This window comes from Ischnura elegans, chromosome 3 (genome assembly GCF_921293095.1).
Source record: "Ischnura elegans chromosome 3, ioIscEleg1.1, whole genome shotgun sequence".
NCBI classification, from domain to species: Eukaryota; Metazoa; Arthropoda; class Insecta; order Odonata; family Coenagrionidae; genus Ischnura; species Ischnura elegans.
The window spans coordinates 67,101,569-67,124,490 of record NC_060248.1 but is presented as its reverse complement, the minus strand read 5'-3'; the positions used below and the strand labels follow the sequence as shown (position 1 = coordinate 67,124,490).

At 35.7% G+C, this 22,922-nt stretch overlaps 1 protein-coding gene across 1 annotated transcript in view; it reads right to left on the bottom strand.

Moving 5' to 3' along the window:
* The window catches only part of LOC124155982 (neural-cadherin), a 1,049,301-nt gene extending 1,027,039 nt beyond the window's left edge, over nt 1-22,262 (bottom strand). The window contains exons 1-10 of the mRNA XM_046530234.1: nt 22,077-22,262; nt 21,169-21,415; nt 19,136-19,352; nt 16,846-17,122; nt 15,224-15,401; nt 14,203-14,515; nt 13,697-13,822; nt 12,986-13,132; nt 8,872-9,063; nt 1,426-1,616 (exon numbers count right to left, since the gene is read on the bottom strand). Coding sequence (XP_046386190.1) covers nt 1,426-1,616; nt 8,872-9,063; nt 12,986-13,132; nt 13,697-13,822; nt 14,203-14,515; nt 15,224-15,401; nt 16,846-17,122; nt 19,136-19,352; nt 21,169-21,415; nt 22,077-22,188 — 2,000 coding nt within the window. The 5' untranslated portion in view covers nt 22,189-22,262. The remainder of the gene's footprint in view (nt 1-1,425; nt 1,617-8,871; nt 9,064-12,985; nt 13,133-13,696; nt 13,823-14,202; nt 14,516-15,223; nt 15,402-16,845; nt 17,123-19,135; nt 19,353-21,168; nt 21,416-22,076) is intronic.
* Nucleotides 22,263-22,922: the final 660 nt, after the last annotated feature.

Here is a 22,922-nt window from a genome sequence, read left to right as displayed (position 1 = left end):
CGCCCACAACATTGATTCAAAATCTTATTGACTCAAAAGAAAGCAAGGACTGGATTGCACTTTCTTTGCTGATATAAGTGCAATTTTTAACAATAATGTCAAGGAGGCAATAGTTCATTTACATGGGGGTATAAATGAGTGACTGCTAAGTTTGGTAATAATTCATGGTTAACCACCACCAAGAAAACTTTTTGACTGAGATCTGAGCAACTGAATATGAATACAATGAAGCCAAAACAATCTTAACCTGATTTATAAATATGAACATGGCAAGTAAATAAATTATAGGCATAAAGGAATAAGAAACTATAGCAAGCACCACATACTTAAAATTCAGGTTAAGAATATTTTCATAAACTTCTAATTTCAGATTAGGAACAATGTAAACACACTCATCTACACTACATTAATGTTTTAGGAAGAGTTACGGGAGGATCTCTAATAATTATACATGTTCGTATTTTATCCTTTACAATTCTGCATTCGAAAATTTCAGAAGTGCAGAAATGGGTGAGGGAATTAAGGATAATAGGATATCACTTCGTGCAAAAACACTAAAAATATAACTGGGAAAAAATCCCACAATGCCGTGCAAGACCATAAAAAATTAAAAACAATCAAATCACAGGAAGGTTATCAGGGTACAAGGGTAGTTTTGTTCGTGCCACACAAGGTATTGATTCACCCATTAAGAGGTTATTCTGTGGAAAAACCAATACCATGAGTTACCTCACTGTAGAACAAAGCATGAAAACAACTGAAGCAACCAAAGTCGGATTTTACTCCCTGGGTAAAGTATAGATAAGACAAATGACAGTTTACATTTTTCTGTTAAAAAATGATTGCCCACAGATATAATAACAATATTTTAATATCACACCTCTTTGTGGCTTTTTGAATGAATACTGTCTCCCATTATAACTCATATGAGAGTCAAAAGGAAAATGATCTTCATGCTTTCTTGTACAGCTAAATTTCAAGAGAGCATTTAACTCAAATAAACAAAATCATATAAGTGAAATAATCACATCTCACAGGTGTTAGTAACAAATTAAAAAAAAAAACAAAAAAATGCCCAAACACAAACATATTTGTCGAAATGTGACATCTAATTGGAAAAACTTCAATCTAAAATGTATTAAAACTGAAGTCACTAAAGAAACTCATAATTTAATGTAGTAAAGTTGCTCTAAACTGGGATAAAACAGACGAAAAATGCTCCCATCAAGATCAAAGCCACCATCATAAGACACCAAAGCTTTCAAAGTGAACGTGACAGCAGCTGATAATGGAAAACTGATTGGCAATATTGGAAGGTTAGCAAAGGAATGTGAATGGTGAGGAACTAGGAGTGAGGTTGATAAGACAGTGACCAAAATAAAAAATATATAAATAATAGATATAATTCTGCTGCAGCAAACAGACCTGGCCTTAACAGACACAACTCTAGCCCCAACCGGCAAGTTTTCTTTAATGTAGATAGGGCCGTAAACCACATGATCCCAGACAGGTGGATTGTTAGCTCGATCCACCACGTCTATTTGAACCTCGACGGTCCGCGAAAGTGGGGGGTAGCCCTTATCCTGTGCCATCGCCTCCAACTTGTAAGTCTCCCGCTAGAGCCCGAAGTAGATGATGCCAATGTGCAGTCAGCGGCCATGTTGTAATGGTTGTTGTTGATGATGTCCACCATCATATTTGTAATGTGTTTTTTTTGCATGATATTTGTTTTTGTCCAAAAAGCAAAAAACAAGACATAAAAATAGTTTGTTTTCTTGCTCGAAGACTTTCGATCAACAGACATGTACTTTTATAGGGGGTTAAAAAAGATTTCATCCCTAGCTTAGAGTGAGAAGTATTCACACAGGTTAAAAAATGCAAGACATACAAAACGCATTTAAAAATGGACTACAGGAATGGCATAGCACTTCATTTTTAAGAAATTGGGGGATAACTGTTGATGAAAAAAGATGCCTGGGAGTCATATTTCCACAGAAAATGACATAGGACTCCAGAGATCATAAAAACATCAAATGAAGAACTCTAGGGTCAATGATGCAATATCCATGGTGTATAGAATGATCTGTTCCTTTTGAACATCCTTCATTAGAATTCATCAAGTGGTGAAAGAGAAAGCATCATTGTTAGTCATTGTTAGTAAAACTATGATTAAGCTGAAAATAAATTTTTTCAATTAGTTGTGAAAAAATGTGATTTTTGCATTGCCACATTCTGCTTCTGGTGTTCCTGAAGCAGATGAATGCAAAGGGCAGAGGGTTCCCTAGCAGGAACACAGCAAATGTTCAGGTCACTCGAAAACATTTGGCAAACAAATGCAAACACACAGTCGTGCATGTCTCACTTGTATGCAGGGAATATAACATTATTCCTCTGGGTGATCTGTCTGTTACTTCCAGTGATTCTTCAGTACTCCTGCCATGAACTCCATTTGGAGATGAAATAATGGCTATCACCATAATAGAGCTGGGCTTAAAGTAGGTACATACATCTAAAACTACGAAACTAATGTATAATAAATTATTAGTTGCGATGAACAGGTTCTGGCTATTACTCTAGCCTACAATATGGAGCACCTTTGCCTGGATAAAATCAAAGCATTAGTTGATAAGCAGAGGGAGGGGGAGAGGAAGGGGATAAATAACATGGGTATACTACACGATGGGTCATACAGAGTATATTAACTCATCCCATGTGTTTTACTGGTTTTATCAACTGTTGAAATGCTTCACCCGGATACTTCTGATCGAAGTGGAGAGTGAGAGAGATATAATAAGGTGGCTGTTTTATCTTTATTAAGCATCATAATGGGTTACTATAGGCTCCTGCAAGGGGAGAGATAGGTAGTATTTAAATCACCTGATGGGGCCTGATGGGCCGCTTGAGGCCATACAAACCTTGCCTTTACGGAGGTCACAACTGTACCGACCGTCACGTTCTCTGGAACACGTACGATGGGGCCATCAGGTCCCCGCTCCCCTCCGGCATATGTGTCCCACACTGGTGGCTTATTGTTCCTGTCTACCACGTCCAGTTCCACATCCACGTCCGCGAAGGATGGTGTCCCCTCCCCCTTGTCGGAGGCACGTACTCGCAGCCGGTAGCGCTCACGCTGGGCGTGCATTAGCCAAGGATACAGTACAGCCCCCCAATCATCCATTGGCGGTGACGCCGCTCGGCGGCGAAGCAGGGAGATGTAGCAAGTTTGCGAAGCGCATTTTGTTTTGGTGGCATCGCCCGGCGGTCAGTTGGCCGATCATTGGGGGCAACATGGGGGTTTGGATTCAGAGCACGGTCCATTGGGTTGCGGATTGGACAGAGGATTGGACGGGTTCATAAAAAAGGGAAAGGAAATGGGAAAAAAATGCGTCAACATGAGATATCTTTGGTTGTCAAGGGGTAATGGAATAGGTGAGAGTGATGAGGTTATGGGTTAGGCACTTATGTACAAAAACAAAAGCAACTGAGGTAATTTATGGCATAGAGCACTTTCAAAATAAGGCAGTAAAAATCCAGAGCCCAAGTTTTGATCAGGAAATGAAAATAAATAAAAGAATTTTTTTCTATAGGTGAACAAAACTTCACAGACTAATAAAATTAAAATATTTCTTTTAAAAAAATAATGAGAATTCTCTGATTATGTACACAGATTAGAACAAAAAGACATCTAATCTTTCATAAAAAACATGATTTTAAAATTGGCTCTGAAAAGAGCCATCATCATTTATACTCTGCCTTACTTTGAAAACAACAAGCTCCAGCTAATGATGATATCTAACTCAAGCAATCCCAAAACATATGTACAAATGAACAAAAATAAATAAAAACAAACAAACATACTTAATTTTAATATTAATCTTCAAGCTATCACTTCCTAATCTTTCAGCTCCTGATAGAAGGCCTCTTGCAATGGAAAACTTAACACTACTGTACATTATTGCAATAAAATGTAACTGTTTTCCATTGAACGTATTTCATAATTATTAAAGTCCACCATGCCATATGAGAGGCCTTGGGCTGAATTATAATAAGCATTTGAAAGCTTTATTGAATGAGCCAAAGAGAGAGATTGGGAATGCAAGAAACTATCTATTGGAGCAACAGCTGACTTTGAGAATCAGCTTTAAAGAGAAGTAGAAAGATAATGCAGAGGTGGGTAGATGCTCCACATAACTAGAATTGGAATTCATTTTCACTGACTCTATTTGCTAATACTATCCATCACCTGACATGGTGCATTTCTCATTCTAAAGCAAGTGAAACAAGCAATAGCAGGTTTGTCTCAATATGACAACATTTCTAAGGAAATGTCATTCCCTTGTTGAGCAATTTTAAAATGAACCCTATTTCTGCCAACATCACCAAAATGTTATTTTGTTTGGAAGCAATGAAATGTCACTGCCCTTCCACCTCATGCTTTTTGAAATTTTCTTCCCAATGAAAATAATGACATACTTAGGACAGTCAGTAGATTTGTGCACAAGTATTTTCATCAGTGTCCACGTCAGTGAAAAGGTGCAATGAATTCTCCTAACAATTGTCAGGATTGGAACTTACATTTAATTTTTTATCATTAATGAATGGCAAAGCAATTATTTTATAAAGAGTGAAACGGTTATTAAATTTAGAGTGCATATTATTCTAAGACTTAAAAACCAAAGATCATTTAAAGTAAAATAAACTTGATTAAATGATAAAATAAAATTTACAGCCCTCTTTAGCAGAAATGTAGCAATGAATAATTATTATATTTACTAATTCTTCTCTTAGAACAATCAGGCCTTCTCAAACGTATTCCAATCCCAAGGATTTCCCTTCCTCTCTCTAAGGCCTCTCATGCCTCACATTAATGTTCTACATTTCAACACTATTGTTTTTATCTAAAGCAACAACATAAAAATGACATGAAAAATAACACATAAATAAACACATATAGGGTAAGACAAAAAAGTCAAAGTTACACACCCTTCACACAAAAAAATCTTACAGCAATCTCTCTTTCTGGGGTGTGTTAGGAGAGATATAGAGTTAAAAAGCTTTTGGCATTTCATAATTCACAATCATTGAATCTCCATTAGTCAGCTAAACTAACTGGATGATTTGATTCACTTTTGTTATATTGTATTTCTTTAAAATATATGCAATCCATTTCCAAGTGCCACAATGTATGAACTATTACTATATCTATCATACTACTGCTCAATATTGATTCACAATTAATCATATTCAATATTGATCAATATTTAGAAAATACAATCACCTACTTACTGGAAAACATCCCTTTGTTGTGGTTCAATTCCGAAGAACAGAAAGAGTGCAATCAAATAAAAGTAAACAAGAAGAGAAATTATATGCATGCAGTATCCCATGCCATCAAAATTAGTATCATGATGCAAATTCACAAAAATCAAGAAAAACAAAGGAAAACATCAATAAAATGGATAGGTTAGGCTTGAAATAATAAAGTGAATGTTGAGCAGAGGATATGTAAGGATAAGGGTTGAGGGAGGTAATTAGAACTCCAAGGTCAGCAGACGTGGAAAAACTTGGAGAAAAGAAATGTCTTCTTCAGAAAAATAAAAGTGTGTCATTGAGAGGGATGTACTGGGAGTGTAGGTAAGGAAAGGGAAGAGATTTTTCATTCTTAGACCAGGATGAAAAACTAATGGTTTGAAGAGTCAAATTCAAGGGTCTCTTGGCTATCAATTTGCATTTCCTTCTTCCTGATTCTTATTGCCACCGAAAATAGGGGTTATTGGAACTATGGAGGCATAAAAATCCCCATGCCTCACCAATTTATGGCCCATTTCTCAGTTTTAAAAAAGACTTGAGATGAGAGCCATTCAACTAAGTACTTGCTGCATTAAAAGCCATGTCAGGCCCTCAAAAGTATCATATGCTGCAGGTCATCACATGATTGTAGGCAATGCTACTGTGATTCCATTTATGCATGTATTTATCTCAAAATCTTCCTGTAAAAAGTTGGAAGGTGTTTTTTTGGTTATGATGTCTATTGCTGATTGCACACAAAAAAAACACTGCTGATGTGCACTCACAAAAAAACTTTCCTCCCATTCAGCACTTTTTCTAATTCACAAATAGCCACCCTGTAGGATAATTAAAATTCTTGCACAATGTTTCTCCCGAAAGATCACTCACTGCTCCAGAAGCTAGAAATTAGTCCATCTTAATTGTTGCATTCGCACACAAATAGGACATAGGTAAGAAAAGAGGAAATTGTGGACTTATGGATAGAAGCGATAAAAGTATTTCTCCAAAATTACAGGCAGCAAAAGCATTTCCTGTCAACTTCCACAAACAAACAGAACATTAGAAAAATGTTTCTGTACTCTCCGTCCAATGCGTCAAAAATCTCAAAGAAATTGCATAAATCTGCATCCTTTAAAAATTCTCTCTCCCCTTTATTTACATTGAAAAGTAGAAATTGACAAAATGTATTATAAAAAAACCACTCCACTACCTCGTAAATGTAGAAATCACCAAATATAGAGGGCAAATTTACCTCATATTACTAGATGGGATTCACTAAAAAGGGTTGGGCCAATATACGCTTGGAAAAAAATTAGAAGTGGCAAGACATGGAAAAAGAAAAAAGTTTTCTTTTCTCTCTTTGATACATACTCTCCAGACCCTTAGCTATGATTGGTTTAAAAAGTTGATTAGAAATTTCTCATGGATGGTAATGGGCAATGCAGGAGGGGAAATTAGGATTTCAGGGGGACATTTGGGGTTATTTTTTGGGGAAAAACAGTTTCAACCAGTCAAAAAACAGCCTTCAAAAAAGTGTTAGCCAGGTGGGGCCTAGCAGGACCCTTCGTAAAAAAGGGCCTGCAAAAGTTTTCGGCCCCAAAAAAGTTGGAAAAAAAGGGAGGAGGTTAGCATCAAAACCTTAGCAGCCAGGGAGGGGCCAAAAACAATGTGGGCCCCAAAGCCCCACGCCACCACCGTTGCTCACCAAGGACTGCAAAAACTCGATGAGAAAAAAAGGCAATTGGTTTCAAAACCTCCTCTTCTCGCAAGCAAAATGCTCCATCACTAAAAAAACATATACTTCAGAGTACACTCAAAACCGCCAAAAGACAAAGTGGGTTTTGTGTTAATGACAAAATGGAACTGATTGGATGTCGAAGTATATACATGTAAATGTTATATACAATATGTAGAGGCTATAAATCATTATTTTTTATAAAAATAACTAGGAAGAAGTCAACAGTGAAGTATATGTACTGGGCAAAAGTACATAAGGTAAGTGCCGTAGAAACAAATAATATTCAAGATAATTGACTGTGAAAATGGAAAAATACACCTTTCGCAAAATAAATAAACGTGTGATTGAACATAACCAATATAAATGCAAGAAGCACAAGATATTCTTTTAGTCTGTATGTATTTAATAATTATGTACACATGACTAACAAACCAAGATGGTACAAACGTTCCAATATATACATATCTCATACAGAAATACCTGCTTTCTCTCCCAACCAACATACATCCGCATATTCACTAAAACTTTAAATGTGGTATTCTGTGAATGCATTTTGTGTACACATAAATGTTCTTAGAATTAAAGTTTACCTTATCTTGCAGGTCTATTTCGACTTATGAAAAATTATTGGGTGATATGGATGCATGAATATCCAATTAACTAAGCTTTACGTTTCACTTACGGCTGATGTGAAAACTTAATAGCAAAGCATTGGTACCACATTTCATTTCTTAAAATAAAACACTACAAAAAATATCTAATAAAATAATAGATAATGGTGCTCGAAACTGAAAACTTTTATGTGTACTGAAATAAAACACACACAACTGACACACTCACACAAGCACGCACAACCAGAAAATAAAAAAGAATTACCATAGTGTATCCCCAGAATCAATCACTGCATTTAGTCATAAGGTACCACTACCAATGCAGTTGAACTTAAGTATTGGAAAAGCCAATGCAAGAAAGTCAACTTATTACCAGAGGTTAAAGGGAATAGAAACAGGCGCACATGATAAAAAAAGGAATATATTACAAGGAAAAATGTAACTTTTGAAAATAATTTTTAGAGTCACAATTGGTGGGTGTGCATTTTGTGAGGAAGAGCCGGTTTGCACAAAGCATGCAAACACTATATAATACCATCTATTCAAAAAATCTTAATAAAATTCATAGTCATGTATTAAGAGGTAAATGAACATTGATTTTCATTGTGCTAATTGTCACCATCTGAGATTTAAACTTAAAAATAATTGAAAAGTAATTACTCCAGTAATTAACTATCCATAATTAATGGAAAATGACCTTCAGGAGTAACCCTAAAAGGCATCTTAAAAATTCAATCATTCCAAAATATGCATTGAGCTCAGGACAGTCCATCAATTAGTTAAGCACAACCAGATCTTCCATGAAAAATAAAAGGTCTATCATTCTGTAAGTTATAAGATAGGAAGCATGGAAAGAAAAACTTTAATAGATAGCCAAGGTTAGTGATCCCCTTACATAAATAGCATCTTGAAACAGTGATAGAAGCAATTATCATTAAATTAACTACTTCCAGTGTTTTTGAAGGGAGATTTAGCTTTCACAAGTAAGTATATAAAAATAAAAGCTAAAAGCTAGCAACTCCTAAATATAAAATCCTTGAAAAAAGACATTAAACATTTATGTGCAGAGTAATTAGCAACTGAAAAAGCATATCCGATTATTATATGTATCACTTAATTCATAGCTTCTGTATCAAAAATAAATACCACTTAAGCAAGTATATAAACCATTTTCACATTGAAATATCTTAAAAATTACAAATAGGAAGGTCAAATGGAAAAATTAGTACTTACGTCGAGAGGCTTCTTCAAAACTATCCACCCAGATTCAGGTTGGATTTCAAAATAATCAAGGTCTGAAGGATTATACGGAGCACTTAGGCTGTATACGATTGCACCATTGTTATCTGCATCTTCATCAGAAGCTGATACTCGGAGAATGTTTGTTCCTATACTGGCATCTTGTTTCACGTTCTCAACATATTTCTGTGTGATAAAGATTGAAAGAAAAAAAAATTATCACCACCAAAACTGAATTAGAAATAAAAATATCCTACATGAGAAGAAAATGGAAAAAATCTAATTACATAATTGATCCAATGGAAATCCCCAAAGGCTCAAAGCATTTATAATAGTGTCATTGTAGAAAAGGCATTTTTTTAAATTTTATCTGCAATCATTCAGCTGCCGAAAATTTTTGCAGCTATAAAGGTATACATTTCATGATTAATCCATAGATTCGCCTTGATTTATTCACAATACCCATTCTAATTAATACGTCATATGCTGTAATTCCAATTGGAGACTGAAGAGAAATCCCTAGTGAAGTTTTAAAATTGTCAATCATTTTTAACAGAAAAATTTTGTAGCATACTCCATTTTTTTATACTTTGAAATGAATTCTTTGTGTTTTTGTGTGTAAGCTATTTTTAAAAGAAACTTGAGTATTGCTATTAATGGAGTTTAAGTCTTAGTACCTTGTGTTCATTAACATTGTCATTATTAACGCTAGAAATCTGTTTAACCCTCATATGGATTTACAAATTTAGTTACGTCGTTGGATTTTCGGCGCCGCAGCGGCGCCGCGTCATATTTTGTTATTTTCTTTCAATGTTAGCCTAAATTTATAAGTTTTCTGATTGATAATGGTAAATGCATCTATTATCTTTATTTATCGCCATGTTTTGCAAGATTTAACCCATCCTTGTGGAAGTTATAACAAAAAATCTGGAACGCTGCATTCTTTTCCATTTTTTGCCGCAATGCTTTCTATTTCTGCTCCCTTTGTCTGTTATTTTCGAATGAAAGTTTTAATTTCCTGGGTAATGGTTGTTTGAAATATTTTTTCTGATATTCAGTGCTGGACTAACTCCGCTTTTTAATGTTTATATTGTTTATATTTTTATGTATCTAAATACTAAAAATGAGTGCCGAATAAAATTCGTTTATGCCCATATGACATAATTTTGCTTCACTGCGTCCACCCCTATGTTTTATCTTTGCAGTGTATACAGATGGATAAGTTTTTAAACGTTAATAATGAAACAGCTGTAGGTGAAGTGAGAAGAGACGAGTGTTACTTTCGTGATTTTTACAGGATTCTGGCGATCAAGGCAAATCTTACGAATATTCTGGGAGCTCATAACCTGCAATTTAAAAAAATAAAGTCCTATAGGTTTTAAAATATAATGAATATGGGATAATTAGCGACGAGTCTAACAACCCAACACCACTTCGGAGGTGGAGCTAGAAGAGCCGGTATCTTTTCCAACCACGGAGCCCCATTCCCTCACTGAGGACGTTTCCTTAGAGATGGACGAGTAAATGTGATGCGTGGGAGTGTACCAGATGGGGTTTTACTCCTGTATTGGTGAGAAATCCAAGAAAATAACTTCTTAGAAGTATGGGTTATAGGTGGTAGGGAAGAAGGAACAGGTGCCTATTTTATTTCGTCCAGCTCTACGTGAGGGACTGAAGGAAGAATGTTCTGGGGTGACAAAAATACCTTCAAGCTTGGGGGACTTTCCTCATCTTTTCTTTCCGTAGGGTTTCACCGACCCAAACATCGAGTCTTTCCATACCTTCCTACTAAGCTTCCTTATTCGTCATTCATCGCCTTCTCCCCCCCTCCCACAAAAGTTGATTGAACTTCTCTCCGCCCTAATGACCCACCCGAGCTGGACCTTCTTGGAATGAAGGGAGGGCCACCGCGAGGCGTTTTGACAAGGCTTTTGTTCCCTGTCCCTCATGAGCGATGGAAAGATAAAGAAAAAGCAGGCTATTGTATCGAATTGTCTCCTTGCACTCCCAACCTTTTTCGCGATAAGGGTTTTCTACTCTTACCTGGCCTAACGATCTGGGTATTCCCTGATCCTTGGCAGTCTACCACCCCTTCACCTCAAAACAACCTACCTGGCATTCCTTCTCCTTTCTCTTCCTCACTCACCCCTCACGTTAGTAAAATCCCTATGTATAAAATATTTATGCATTTGAGTACACAAAGAAACGAGAAATATATTTACAAATTTTCACTTCACGGTAAATTGTCTATTCTCCAATTCATCATGAAATGATTTTTACCATGTAAATACTGAACTAATTGTCACGAAAAAGAAATTATTTCCTATCAAACAATTAGTTGGGTAGTTATCTTGATTTCACCCCAATGGTAAACTGTCACGTCTTCGGTAATTATAAAAACGTCAGCAATTTTGCATTGACTATCGTAGCCGTAAAGGAATATTTTCGAATGAGAGGTAGAAGACATATAGCAGTAACCGTGCAATGCAATGTAATTCTTCACGGTAGTCGGTGAAACCTCTGAATCTCCTGGTAAGTTACAGTTGCTCATTCAACGAGAAATATTCACACGGCGGTGAGGAAGCATTATTCTACGAATTCGGATAATTCATTGTGTTAAAATTTTCTTAGAATTGCTGCTTGGTGTAATTCTAAACAGAGTAACACTGGGATTTACACAAAGGTGACTATCATCACAGCAGGTACGTGGACGCGGAGCGGAGGTGCCCAAGCAAAACTAAGACGGAAGCCATGGAAAAAACAACCTAGCTTAGCCATGAGTTTCTATGAATAATTCTTGCAAAAAGATGAAGTTTTGGCAATGAACATTATAACGAGGCAAACATAATGATTCTTAGCTAAATAAGAAAGCACAATTGATATTGTAACATTTTCCTTTTGTTAAACAATTTCACTTGGTTTATAAGTTTAAAAAATTAAATAATAGGATTATAAATAGATTATAACATTTCATACGAAACATAATTGCTTTGACATTAGCGTTCAGAGGGCAGTCCCTGACGTAGCGACGAGGAAATTCTCGGCCCAAGCAAAACTAAGTAAGAGACCCAGGAAAAAACAACTTTGGCTAGCCATGAGATTCTATGAATTATTCTTGTAAAGAGATGAAGTTTAGTCGATGAACATTATATCGAGGCGAAAATTATGATTCTTAGCGAAAATAGAAAGCAAAAATGACATAGTAATATTTTCCTTTTGTTTAACAATTTCATTTTGTTTATAAAGTTTAAAAAATTTAAACATAATTACTTTGACATTAACATTGAGAGTGCAGTCAACGACGTAGCAACGAGGAAATACTGAGCGCCGCAGCGGCGTCGAAAATCCAACGACGTAACTTTTTTCATGAGAGGCCAATAAAATGTAAACTATTGACACTATGCAAACAAAATTTTACATGTAGACGAAAAAAGCAAAAAAAATAGACTACTGAAAATTTCAAAATGATCCATTGGAATTGAAAATTTTTACACCACTTTAAAAACCACGAGCGCCGCTAAGGCGCAGATAATCCATATGAGAGTTAAATTCAACAAGTCTTTTAATAAAAAGTAGCAATCCTCATATAAATAAATAGTTATTCTCATTCTCTGATCCCAAAAATATTTTGCTTTGAGTCCCTGGATATTCTCAATTTAACCTTTTTACAATAAAAAAATACTTCGTAGACAATTAAAATTTGGAAATTGTTTCAAAAAGTGGTCTTCCCAGTCACATGCTGGTAGGTCCACATTTGCCTCACTTTGATAAGTTCATAAAATATTATTAACTATCAAATAACGATTTTACAATACAAAAATTACAAATAATGAATTAGATATAAGTAATTAGCAAATGAGCTTTCTATCTTTCAATATCTTTTAGTAAAAGATGATGAAATAATTTTCTTGTATTGGTGACACAGCATTTACTGAAACTATCGTGCAAAGATGAGAATTGTTAATTTAAAAACTGGCACTGTGCCCATGATTATGTACTTCTTTCTCTGAATTAAACAGAGACTGAAACAGTTACATACATTGCAAATAACTTAATTTAAGTCTTACCTCTTCTAATATTCCAAGGCTAATTATGTGGCAATACATACCTGTCGGTCAAAGAGAGGAGGATTGTCATTGACATCAGTAATTTCCACTGTAAACGAACATACTCCCTCAAGAGATGGTTCTCCTTGATCAGTTGCTTTTACTGTCACAGACACGAACTTCCCATCATCACCTTCACGATCAAAAACCTAGAAAAAATAACAAACCATTAGTAAAATAAAGACTTTATCTTTAAGGTAAAGGGAATAAATCAACACATCAGAGAAAAATTTATTTTTTCTACATATTAGCATTCTTTGATATATGACTATAACTCTGAGTAATTCAAACGTGGAATTATGAGAGTATTACAATACCCAGTCAACTGAGGTAAACAAAAGGCTAGCATAACTTTAATAACAACATTCATTTTTTGCATGGAGAAATATTTGAAGCCATATCAAATACTCAAACTAAGGCAATGATAAAAAATTCCAAAGGAGTTACTCAGACTCAGTGGTTTTTATTTTACATCAGCAAATTCATGTAAAGCATAACACCAATCAGAACCTCAATTATTATAACCTTAAAAAATTATGCATACAAGAGATAAAAGTTATCGTCTTTTTCCAATTAAAGGAATTTCTTAAACAGCTGAATAAAACTTGATCCACTCAATCAAAATTATAAGCACAGGTAAGGCAGATCAAACTGCACCAATGACTTGAAACAAAGTTAAAGCCCAAGTGAAAATTGAAAAAAGATATTAAAACCTTATTCGTAGAAACTTCTCCAGTTTCTTCATCAACAGTGAATTTTGTTCCTTTCTGATTAGGCTGCTGTACAATAGAATATTTGACCTGGCCATTCACTCCTTTGTCTTCATCAGTAGCATGGACCTGTAAGAGGGATTATTCACAATTAAATGGCAAATTTGCTAATTTGACAACACCAGCACAATGAATAAATCTGATAATCAGTTCAAATTAATGAATGCATGCATTTTCAATTTTGAAGAATGTGCATGGTCTTTCCTTCAAGAAGCAAAGATATTTATAAGGAAAGTAGTCAACTTGAGAAATGTCCATTTCTAATGCATAACATTGTAAAAAAAACTTTTTATCTCTTCAAAGTACATACATAGTATCCCAAGCTAGATAAGCTATTTATCACCAAAGAGATATGAACAAATAAAGGAAGAGCAAGTGTATTACTACGTTTTACCTACAATTCAGCTCTAAAATACAGTGGTAGTGGATTAATATCATATTTTACATACCTTAATTACTGGGCTACCATTTGGAGCACCTTCCTCTACTTTAGGGTAGTATGTGCCACATTCTTTGAAGACAGGCTTGTTGTCATTGACGTCAGTGATGAAGACCACGACAACAGCGGTTGAGGTGTGGAGTGTTGTGTCACCTCCTGGGCAACAAGAACCATCATCAGTGGCTGTGACATTCAATTCATATTTGTCTCTGTCAAGAGATGTTGCTCTGCCATGAAGACGAATGACACCAGTGACTTCCTCAATTGCAAACTGTCCAGCAGAGGAAGTTCCAGGACCTCCACTGGTGCCACCACCAACAAATCTGAAACCAGAAAAAGATAAAATCATGTACTACCACCAGTGTCTGGTGCCCACCTCCATCCCAAATTGATACAAATGACACTTGAGAAGCATTTTGAAAAGGTGCTAAAAAATAAACAAAATAGGTCTCCCAGCTTGTTACTGGTAGCCCTCCAAGTGTGTCCATTCACTGCTAGACCCAACTGAGCTCAACGTGAAAAAGCTCAAGTCTGACCATAACCCCCTGATTAGACAGACAGCTCATAATGGAAAGTGGTTTTCTCTCACTCAGCAAGAATGCCAAGACTAGCCACAGTGATAACTTTCACGGGAGTCACCCACAATGCCAAAGATATTTGGTTATGCAAAGCATCCTTAGCAAGGAATGCGAGGCTTAACATAGAAGTAGATGTTCAAGAACAAGAGCAAGTGGAGAATACCTATTATAAGCAACTTCTAATGAATGACTTAACCAGATTCCTTGTCAGAGCATGCATATGAGATAATATTTTTCTGTCAAATATTTCTATCCAGGAGTATACTAAATGGGTAATTCCAGATACATTAAACATTATTTATATAACAGATACCAGAGGAGATATTTAATGAGGATAGAAAATACAGTAAAGCTACCTCAAGCTTTTATTTTCATTTAAAGTGATGCGCAAATAAGGTAAGGAAATCCATTAGATAAGTAATGGCATGGGATTCATACAACACTTAAACATACCCAAATCTGACATTATCTCCATCTTTGTCAGATGCAACAACGGTGGTAACTAGCGTGTTAGGACCAGCATTTTCATCCACATTAGGAGTGTACACTTGCTGAGAAAATTTTGGCTCTTCATCGTTCTTATTTTTGGTGTAGATGCGGACAGTGGCAGTTCCAGTTTTAGCTGGTTCACCTGAAAAAAAGATGAAATTCATACCCTCAGAACATACCTTTTACCTCCCAAAGACAATTTAAAATGATGTGAGGATCAGAGACCCATAGAAAATTAACCATAAGAAGGAAGTGAATGTGTATATAACCCCAAAAGGAATATTGACGTTCTTATTTCTGAACAATTTTCACATGCCTTACACTCATTATAAAGAAGAACCAGTGAACAATGATGTACTACAAATGCTAAATGTGACCTCAGAGGATAGATACTCCGATGCCGAAATTGTGGCAAATGCCCCTCACTGTAAAATATGCACTAGGGCAAACCTAAGTGTGACTAGATTCTGTTTATTTTATCTTTGAGGGTGAGCTGGTATGACTAAAGTGAGAGTGAGGGGAGGGAAAGTTCTCGAAACATGACTTTCCCTCGGCCAATCAGCAGGCAGTAGGTGTGGCCTAGCACTTGGAAAATTCAGTCGCTCTCAGACCTCCATCATGTTAACATTGTGAATCTGCTCATGGAGCGATGTTGCCAAACCTCACATGTTCTCCTTAACCAAGTGCAGCATTCAGCATGGTAGCTGACAATATGATGCTCTTCTGTGAAGGGATTATCCTCAATACCTTCCAAATGAGTACGTATATTGTCTCGGTGCCGTGCACAAAATACATGTAGCCACCCATGACTCAAGTGTTTTCAGTGACAAACTGGGGTGACTATGTACATTTGGCAATGCTTAGTTCACTCCTGTTCTCTCCCTCAGTACTACCCCTCCCACATCAGCGAGGCCCTCCGAGAGTAGATCACCCGCAAACATAAAGTGAACAGATAATAGTTGAATGGGGGGGAGAAATTAAAACTACAGCATATAGGAAATTTAATTGAAAGTAGTTCCCTTAAGAATATTATCAGTTCAATTTTTTTTTCAGGGCGAGCAATGATTCAATACTTGGTGCTAACAAAAACCTGTAACTTCAGTATGACATCAAATGATACTTTATGCACAAATAACAATGTAAATTTTTGTTTTGTATCCTCTCACAAATGATGTGTAAAATTGCTCTATTAAGATTAATAACATACATATTACCTTTGAAATATAAACACAGGATCGTATAAATATCACTGTCGAATATTATCAAATTTAAATATGGATAAATTTTCTTTGCAGATCATTAAAAGGTAGTTTCCATTAGGTTCCAAGGAAGCATCTCCACACCAAAGTATAATAAGGGTTTTCAAACAGAAATTCTTGATGCTTCATAGAAATACATATAATGCTAATTATATGAATGGAATACATAATGATAAGGTACCCAGTCTTCCACATACACATTGATCTTTATGGTTGTAATAAAACAAATAAAATAATAAATAAAATCATTAGATTAATGCTGGTAAGGCAGTAGAATACTATCTAGATTTCAACAGTGATTACTGGTCACTAAATACAATTGTTTACCTTTGTCCATTGCTGTAACAACAAATTCATAGTAGGCATTGTTGTTGTCGGCATCAAGTTGCCTATCATTTGATATGACACCTGCAGCATCTACACTAAAATGATCATCTGACACCAAATATTCTATTTCAGCATTGGCTCCAGAATCGGCATCGGTGGCACGAACTCGCAGAACTGATGTCCCTATAGGAATGTCCTCATCCACATTGTGTGCTTGGTAGTCAGGAAGTTCAAATTTTGGAGCATTGTCATTAACGTCAGTCACTCGAATAGTTAACTGTGGAAAAAGGTTATGAATTAGTACAGTTAAGTATTCTTAGGTCTCTAAAAAAATAAATAATGACAATGCATTATAACTAACCATATTTAACACAAACAAAATTATTCCTGGATATGGATGATAAAATTCACTTTCATATTCAATTTTTCAAGAGGGAACACAAATGATGACAAAAGATGCTTGGTATATCATTGTAATAAAGTGGTTTCTATTTTGAAATTATTGGAAAAAATGTTTCACATACACTTTATCAATGCTAAAAATGCCACCGTCATTTGTTTTAAATCAGATAGCTAAGGAGTACTCCTTTTATGCATCAGACACACATCTAGAACCTCAGGATATGGATAACACTCCATCAACAGAATAAAAGGAACTCCTCCGAGGAATATTGAAAAATAGGAATTTTTGCCAGCGTAAACCCCTGAACCAATTATAAAGCTATCGATTTAAAGTTGAGGTAGCCTAAACCCAGGCTCGCACAATCACTCTATGTTTTCTTCTGTATATGTCACAGAAGTCATGAAGCAGTCTTCTCAGAAAAAGAGAACTCAGACTAAATAGGCAAGTTCCTCATAGTGTTACTCCTGATATTTTTAGCTCCTTTAAGTTGACCCCCAAATTTTATCAAAATTTTTAATTTTGATTAGGTTTTTTTTTTTTTTTAGTCTGGACATGGAATAAAGGGAATGTATATGCAAATGCATGGCTACTCATGCAAGCCACAACTCGTGTAACACATATGCTTCAAAGCGTTAATGCCAAGTTTGGGAGTATATATCCCATTGTAGCAAATAATTTCAAGCCCAGAAAGCCAATGGTCCATGGATCAATTCCTAGTCCAGGGCAATTTTTCCCGACGTCACTATTATGAATTTCATTGACTTTCATGCAGCCAGCTTGAAATATACCACACAATGAAGGAGTAATTCATTGGAGTGCTCCCCGTATCACGTAATAGGTTGTAAATTAGCTCTTGCAATTCATCACAATTACCGTATATGTCTGAATATAGTCCCCCCTTTTTTTTCCAAAAATGCCCATGGTAAAAGCAAAGGGGGGGGACTATATTCAGAGGGGGACTATATTCGTAGAAATATGGTAAATGTGGGAAATATAAAAAAAAATACTTTTTCAGAATTTGCTTTTTTGAAAGGGTTATTTGAAAAGTTTATATTAGAGGCTTTTTAGATTTCAGCACAGTTTTAAGGAACAAATTCACTAAATAGAGAATAGACCCATTTAGGCACAATATAAAAGTTTAAAATCTGTGGATTTCTCACTTTCCTTAGTATTTTTTTCTTACGAAATTGCTATTTTTTATTAACTTTTATCAAGTTTTAAAGAGCTAAAATATCGTCAAAATCCAATCCTGGACATGCAAAATCCTAATATTTTATGGTGGAGGACCCCCAATTTCCCCGGTAAGGGGAGGGGGTATTATGAGCCCCAGCCGAGGGCCACCAGTCACCCCTGACCGCCCCTGCCCAAGGTAAACGAATGCATGATAGGCCATCCCCAGAATATAAAAATTAGTGAATTATTATATAACTATACATAATGACATAATTGAGATAAACTGTTTTATGGCAAAATACTAATTACAAGAGTATAAAATAATTTATATAATCTCTATTTCTGACAGAAAAGGCCTAAATTATTTGCTACAATTTTTTCATAGCCATTAACAAAATCACAAAAAAATTAAATATTATCAGAAAGAAATCATGCTTATCCTGTTTTACTGATTAGTACTCAAACTGATTTTCAATTTTATGCTAGTATCACAGCAGTATGCTATTCACAGCCCATTCAAGATAAAAAAGGTAGGAAAAATATGTACATCAAATTGAAAACTAAAACAGGAAACTTTTTGACATTTTTCATACAAAAATAGATCAAATATTTATAGTCCTTACTTTTCAAACTATGCCATGAAAAATCTGGAAATAATTACTATTTAAACTGGTACATATTACAGCTAAAAAGAAGAACAGCAAGCTACCTTACCTCAACAGATGTAGAAAAACCACCAGAGTCTTCAGTTGCTGTCACTATGAGCGAGTAGACATGAGGCTGCCGCAGATCTTCAAAATCAAGTTCCTTGGCTAACTTGACAATTCCGGAAGTGGGTCCAATGTTAAATGTTCCTGCACCCTGGCCTTGAGCTTTCAGAGTGTACCGAATATCTCTGTCAGCAAATGACTTTGCTTTCACGGAGATGATGCTGTGAAAAAAGGAGTTTACATATTAGACAGTGATGATAAATGATGCAAATTACAGTGATCTATCCTATAGCTATAAGTTCAGAAAATTATCCCATCGGATGACCACCACTAAGTAAATATAGGACAAAATTTAGCTCATTCCAAGTGCATGCCTTACAATAAGCCAACAACAAATCTCCTGATGATCAGTGAAAGAAATGAGATAGTGCCCTCACAATGTATAGTGCTAACAATATCTCCACTAAAAGTTTCAAGCAACTAAAATAACTTTTGTACAAAATGATAAATACATAACAAGTCTGACCCTAATACCATTTGCTCAACTGAGATTAAAAACTTATCATCAAAATAGAGCTGCATGATGAGTACATGAAATGATGCATAAAAGAATTAACAACCTGAGTTTTGCTAATTCATCATTAGACATTCAGGAAGAGGTTAAGTTGAGAAAATCAATAGTTAAGAACACCAGTGGTGTATATCAGAGGCAAAGAAGGCTATAGCTATACATACATATTGGGTCAAAACATACACCAGATCAAAACAAAATTTTTGGAGGTTACCACTTGGCACAAAAATATTTAGCCATATTTTCCAGTAAAACCTACCAGTACAAATGGAATTACATATTAGTTTAAACTTAGGGCATATTTTATGTCAAAGAATTAACCTAAAACAGCTGTTTTTGGGCCTAGAAAATCTCACATTTCCAAAATTACCAAACCCATCCTCAGCTGGAAGGAATTCCCCAGACACCCAGTTTGCCCTCGCATGGTCCAAACCTGGATCTGCCACTGAAGAACACTAAGGTCATGTACATTCCAAGCTATTTTTGAAACTCGAGTAACAAAGTAATTGCACTTGCTACAGTTTTATGACTAATTTGGCTAACTAAATGGGAAGCTGCACATGGTCGGAATAGAATACAACTGATTTGTAATGAGTTTGGAACTGGTTGCATGTAAACATGCATGTAGGTTGCAAAATGGTTCTATTGCCATGGTTGCTAAGTTTTGTACATCCATGTGTTGCTTAGGAATTAGTACTTAGTAATTATCATTCCTCTCTAAGTGCAGGTGTCATCAATATTTCTGTATAGGAGAACTGTGAACTTTGAGATGCAGTTGATAATCAGCTACATTCTCTACAAAAATACCACTCGCTCTTGTATCAATAATAGCTTAGACTGGGAAGATAAACTTCTCTCAGACTATGGCCAGTTTATAATATTATTGTTTTAGAATCAGTAGACCTCATGACAGACAGAATCTGCAAAGTCCATTAATTACGTGAAGTGATTTTGGAGATTTTTGGACCCCTCCTCCCCCCCTTAGTGAGATATCATGAGATTTGGCTCGACCCCCTCCCCCTCCCTTTAACCCCACGTGAGATTGTTCCAAATGCGTATTTTCAGTGTAAATACTTTAATATATGCTTCATTTTGCTGGATTTATTTACAAAGACCAATTAGTTTAATATTTTTAATGACAATTAGTCAATTCAATCCAGTTTTCTTGCAATTTTACTCTGTTCCTTGCGGAAAAAATTACAAGTTACTTGCCCGGACTACCTCTCTCCCCCACATGACATTGGGCAAGAATTGGCTTGACCCCCCCTCCCCTACATGCCTCACATAATTAATGGATGCCCCCAAATGGATTTGAAACCAGTTGCGATAGGGTCGCAAATCCAGCTGGTTTGCAACCTCAGTTGCAAAACAGTCGCTGTGTGTGCAAAGGGCCAAAGTTGCAGGTATTTACGCTTAGAATATGATTGATATTGGGAAGAAGACTCAAGAGCATAAGCATCACTCACTCTGAATCTTTCTTCTGATTTTCCGGGATCTCTGCTTCATAAGATGGCATGTAGAACTGTGGCGCTCTCTTTCCTCCCACAATTGAAAGCCGCTCCTCAGGTGTGGCCTGGAATCTCCTCTCATCCACTCGTCCATTCTGATCCTCAGCCTTCACATACAACACATACTCCATGTCAAGCTGGAAGGGGTCAGTTCCTCTGGTGCGAACCACACCAGACCTCTCATCCACTTCAAAACGACCACCAGCTGTGGCATTGAAAAAAATAGAAGGCTTGTATCAGTGCTTACACTATATTAAACATGAACACTTCTCTATTTTTCATCAAAATAAAAATTTGGACAGTAAAATAAAAATACTTGCCGACTCAAAAAAATTAATATAATAGTATAGCAGATAAGTATTTTATGAGTAATATAAATTTTTTTTTTAATTTCTTTGCAACCATTATCATTTTTAATTAACTTATAGCAGAAATCAAATAACTGAATCATGATGAATCATCTCTTATTTCATTACAATGGTATCCATTTCTTATACACTGATGGAAGAGCAACTAAGAGAAGACATGGAACTCCAGAAGGAAGCTTAGGCAATAGATACATAGGAAATTTGCAGTAGACAGCAAGTCCAAGAAAGTTATTTCAGCAAACAATATTACTTTATTTTACCATACAATACAATTTAGATCCCTAAAGAAGAACAATGCTTTTTCCAGTCAATCGACTCAATTAAAAATCAACCTTTCTCGCCCATCTGGCAAAATATAAGATAAAATAATGAGATAAGATAAGATAAGATATGATGAGGTAAGATAAAAGATGCTCATGTATGGCAGTGCCAGTAAAAAATTAATGTTTCTTAGGTACTTAAGTCCACAAGAGTTAACATCAGCATGTAAATACTCACTTCTGTCTCTGACAATGAAGTAGTGAATGCTATGATCAGTGTCTGGATCACGAGCTTGCAGTGTGAAGACAGGAGTGTTTGGTGGAGCGTTGAGCTGTACAACAGCCTGCATGGGCAGTGGCCGGTTGATGAAGTAAGGAGGTTCGTCATTAACATCTTTCACGTGAATTATCACTCGCTGATTGTCCGTATCTGTCAAAGACAAGATATCCATCATTAATACAATACATTATTTCATTCAAAAGCAAGAATTTCATAAGCATTAAAAGTCATAATAGGTATTACAATTAAGTTTACACATTCAGCATGCAAGCACAACCATTCATATGCATTTATTGATGTAAGAATGCATTAATGAGGTCCATGTGGTAATAATTTCAAAGGCACGGTTGGACTCGGGGCACCTTCTCTTAAAATGTACAAGTTTATTTCTGGATTCATAAACAAAATAGTGAATTAAAAAATTGAACAGAAAAACCATCCAATTAATGAACGCATTTGCAGCATATACACTTAAATCTTAGTGGATTAGAATCTACCCCACTATGGTACATTGGTGCATGCATAGTTAAAAGTTCCCCTCCATTCTATTAACATCGATCTTGAAATGGAGAAAAAGAATATATGGTATAACCATGGTTTAATCCTGAAGGCTTTTGCATCCCATGGATTAGTCTTGTAAAGGATGCGAGATGGGGGTTTTCTGGCAAGTGATATGAAGCAATGAATCCAACAAAGATTTTCTGCTGTGCAAAGTTGTTGAAGGCCAACATTACGAATAAACTTCCCTGGGAAATATTTGAATGTATCATGAATTGCCGCAATAAAATCTTTCATAAATTTTAG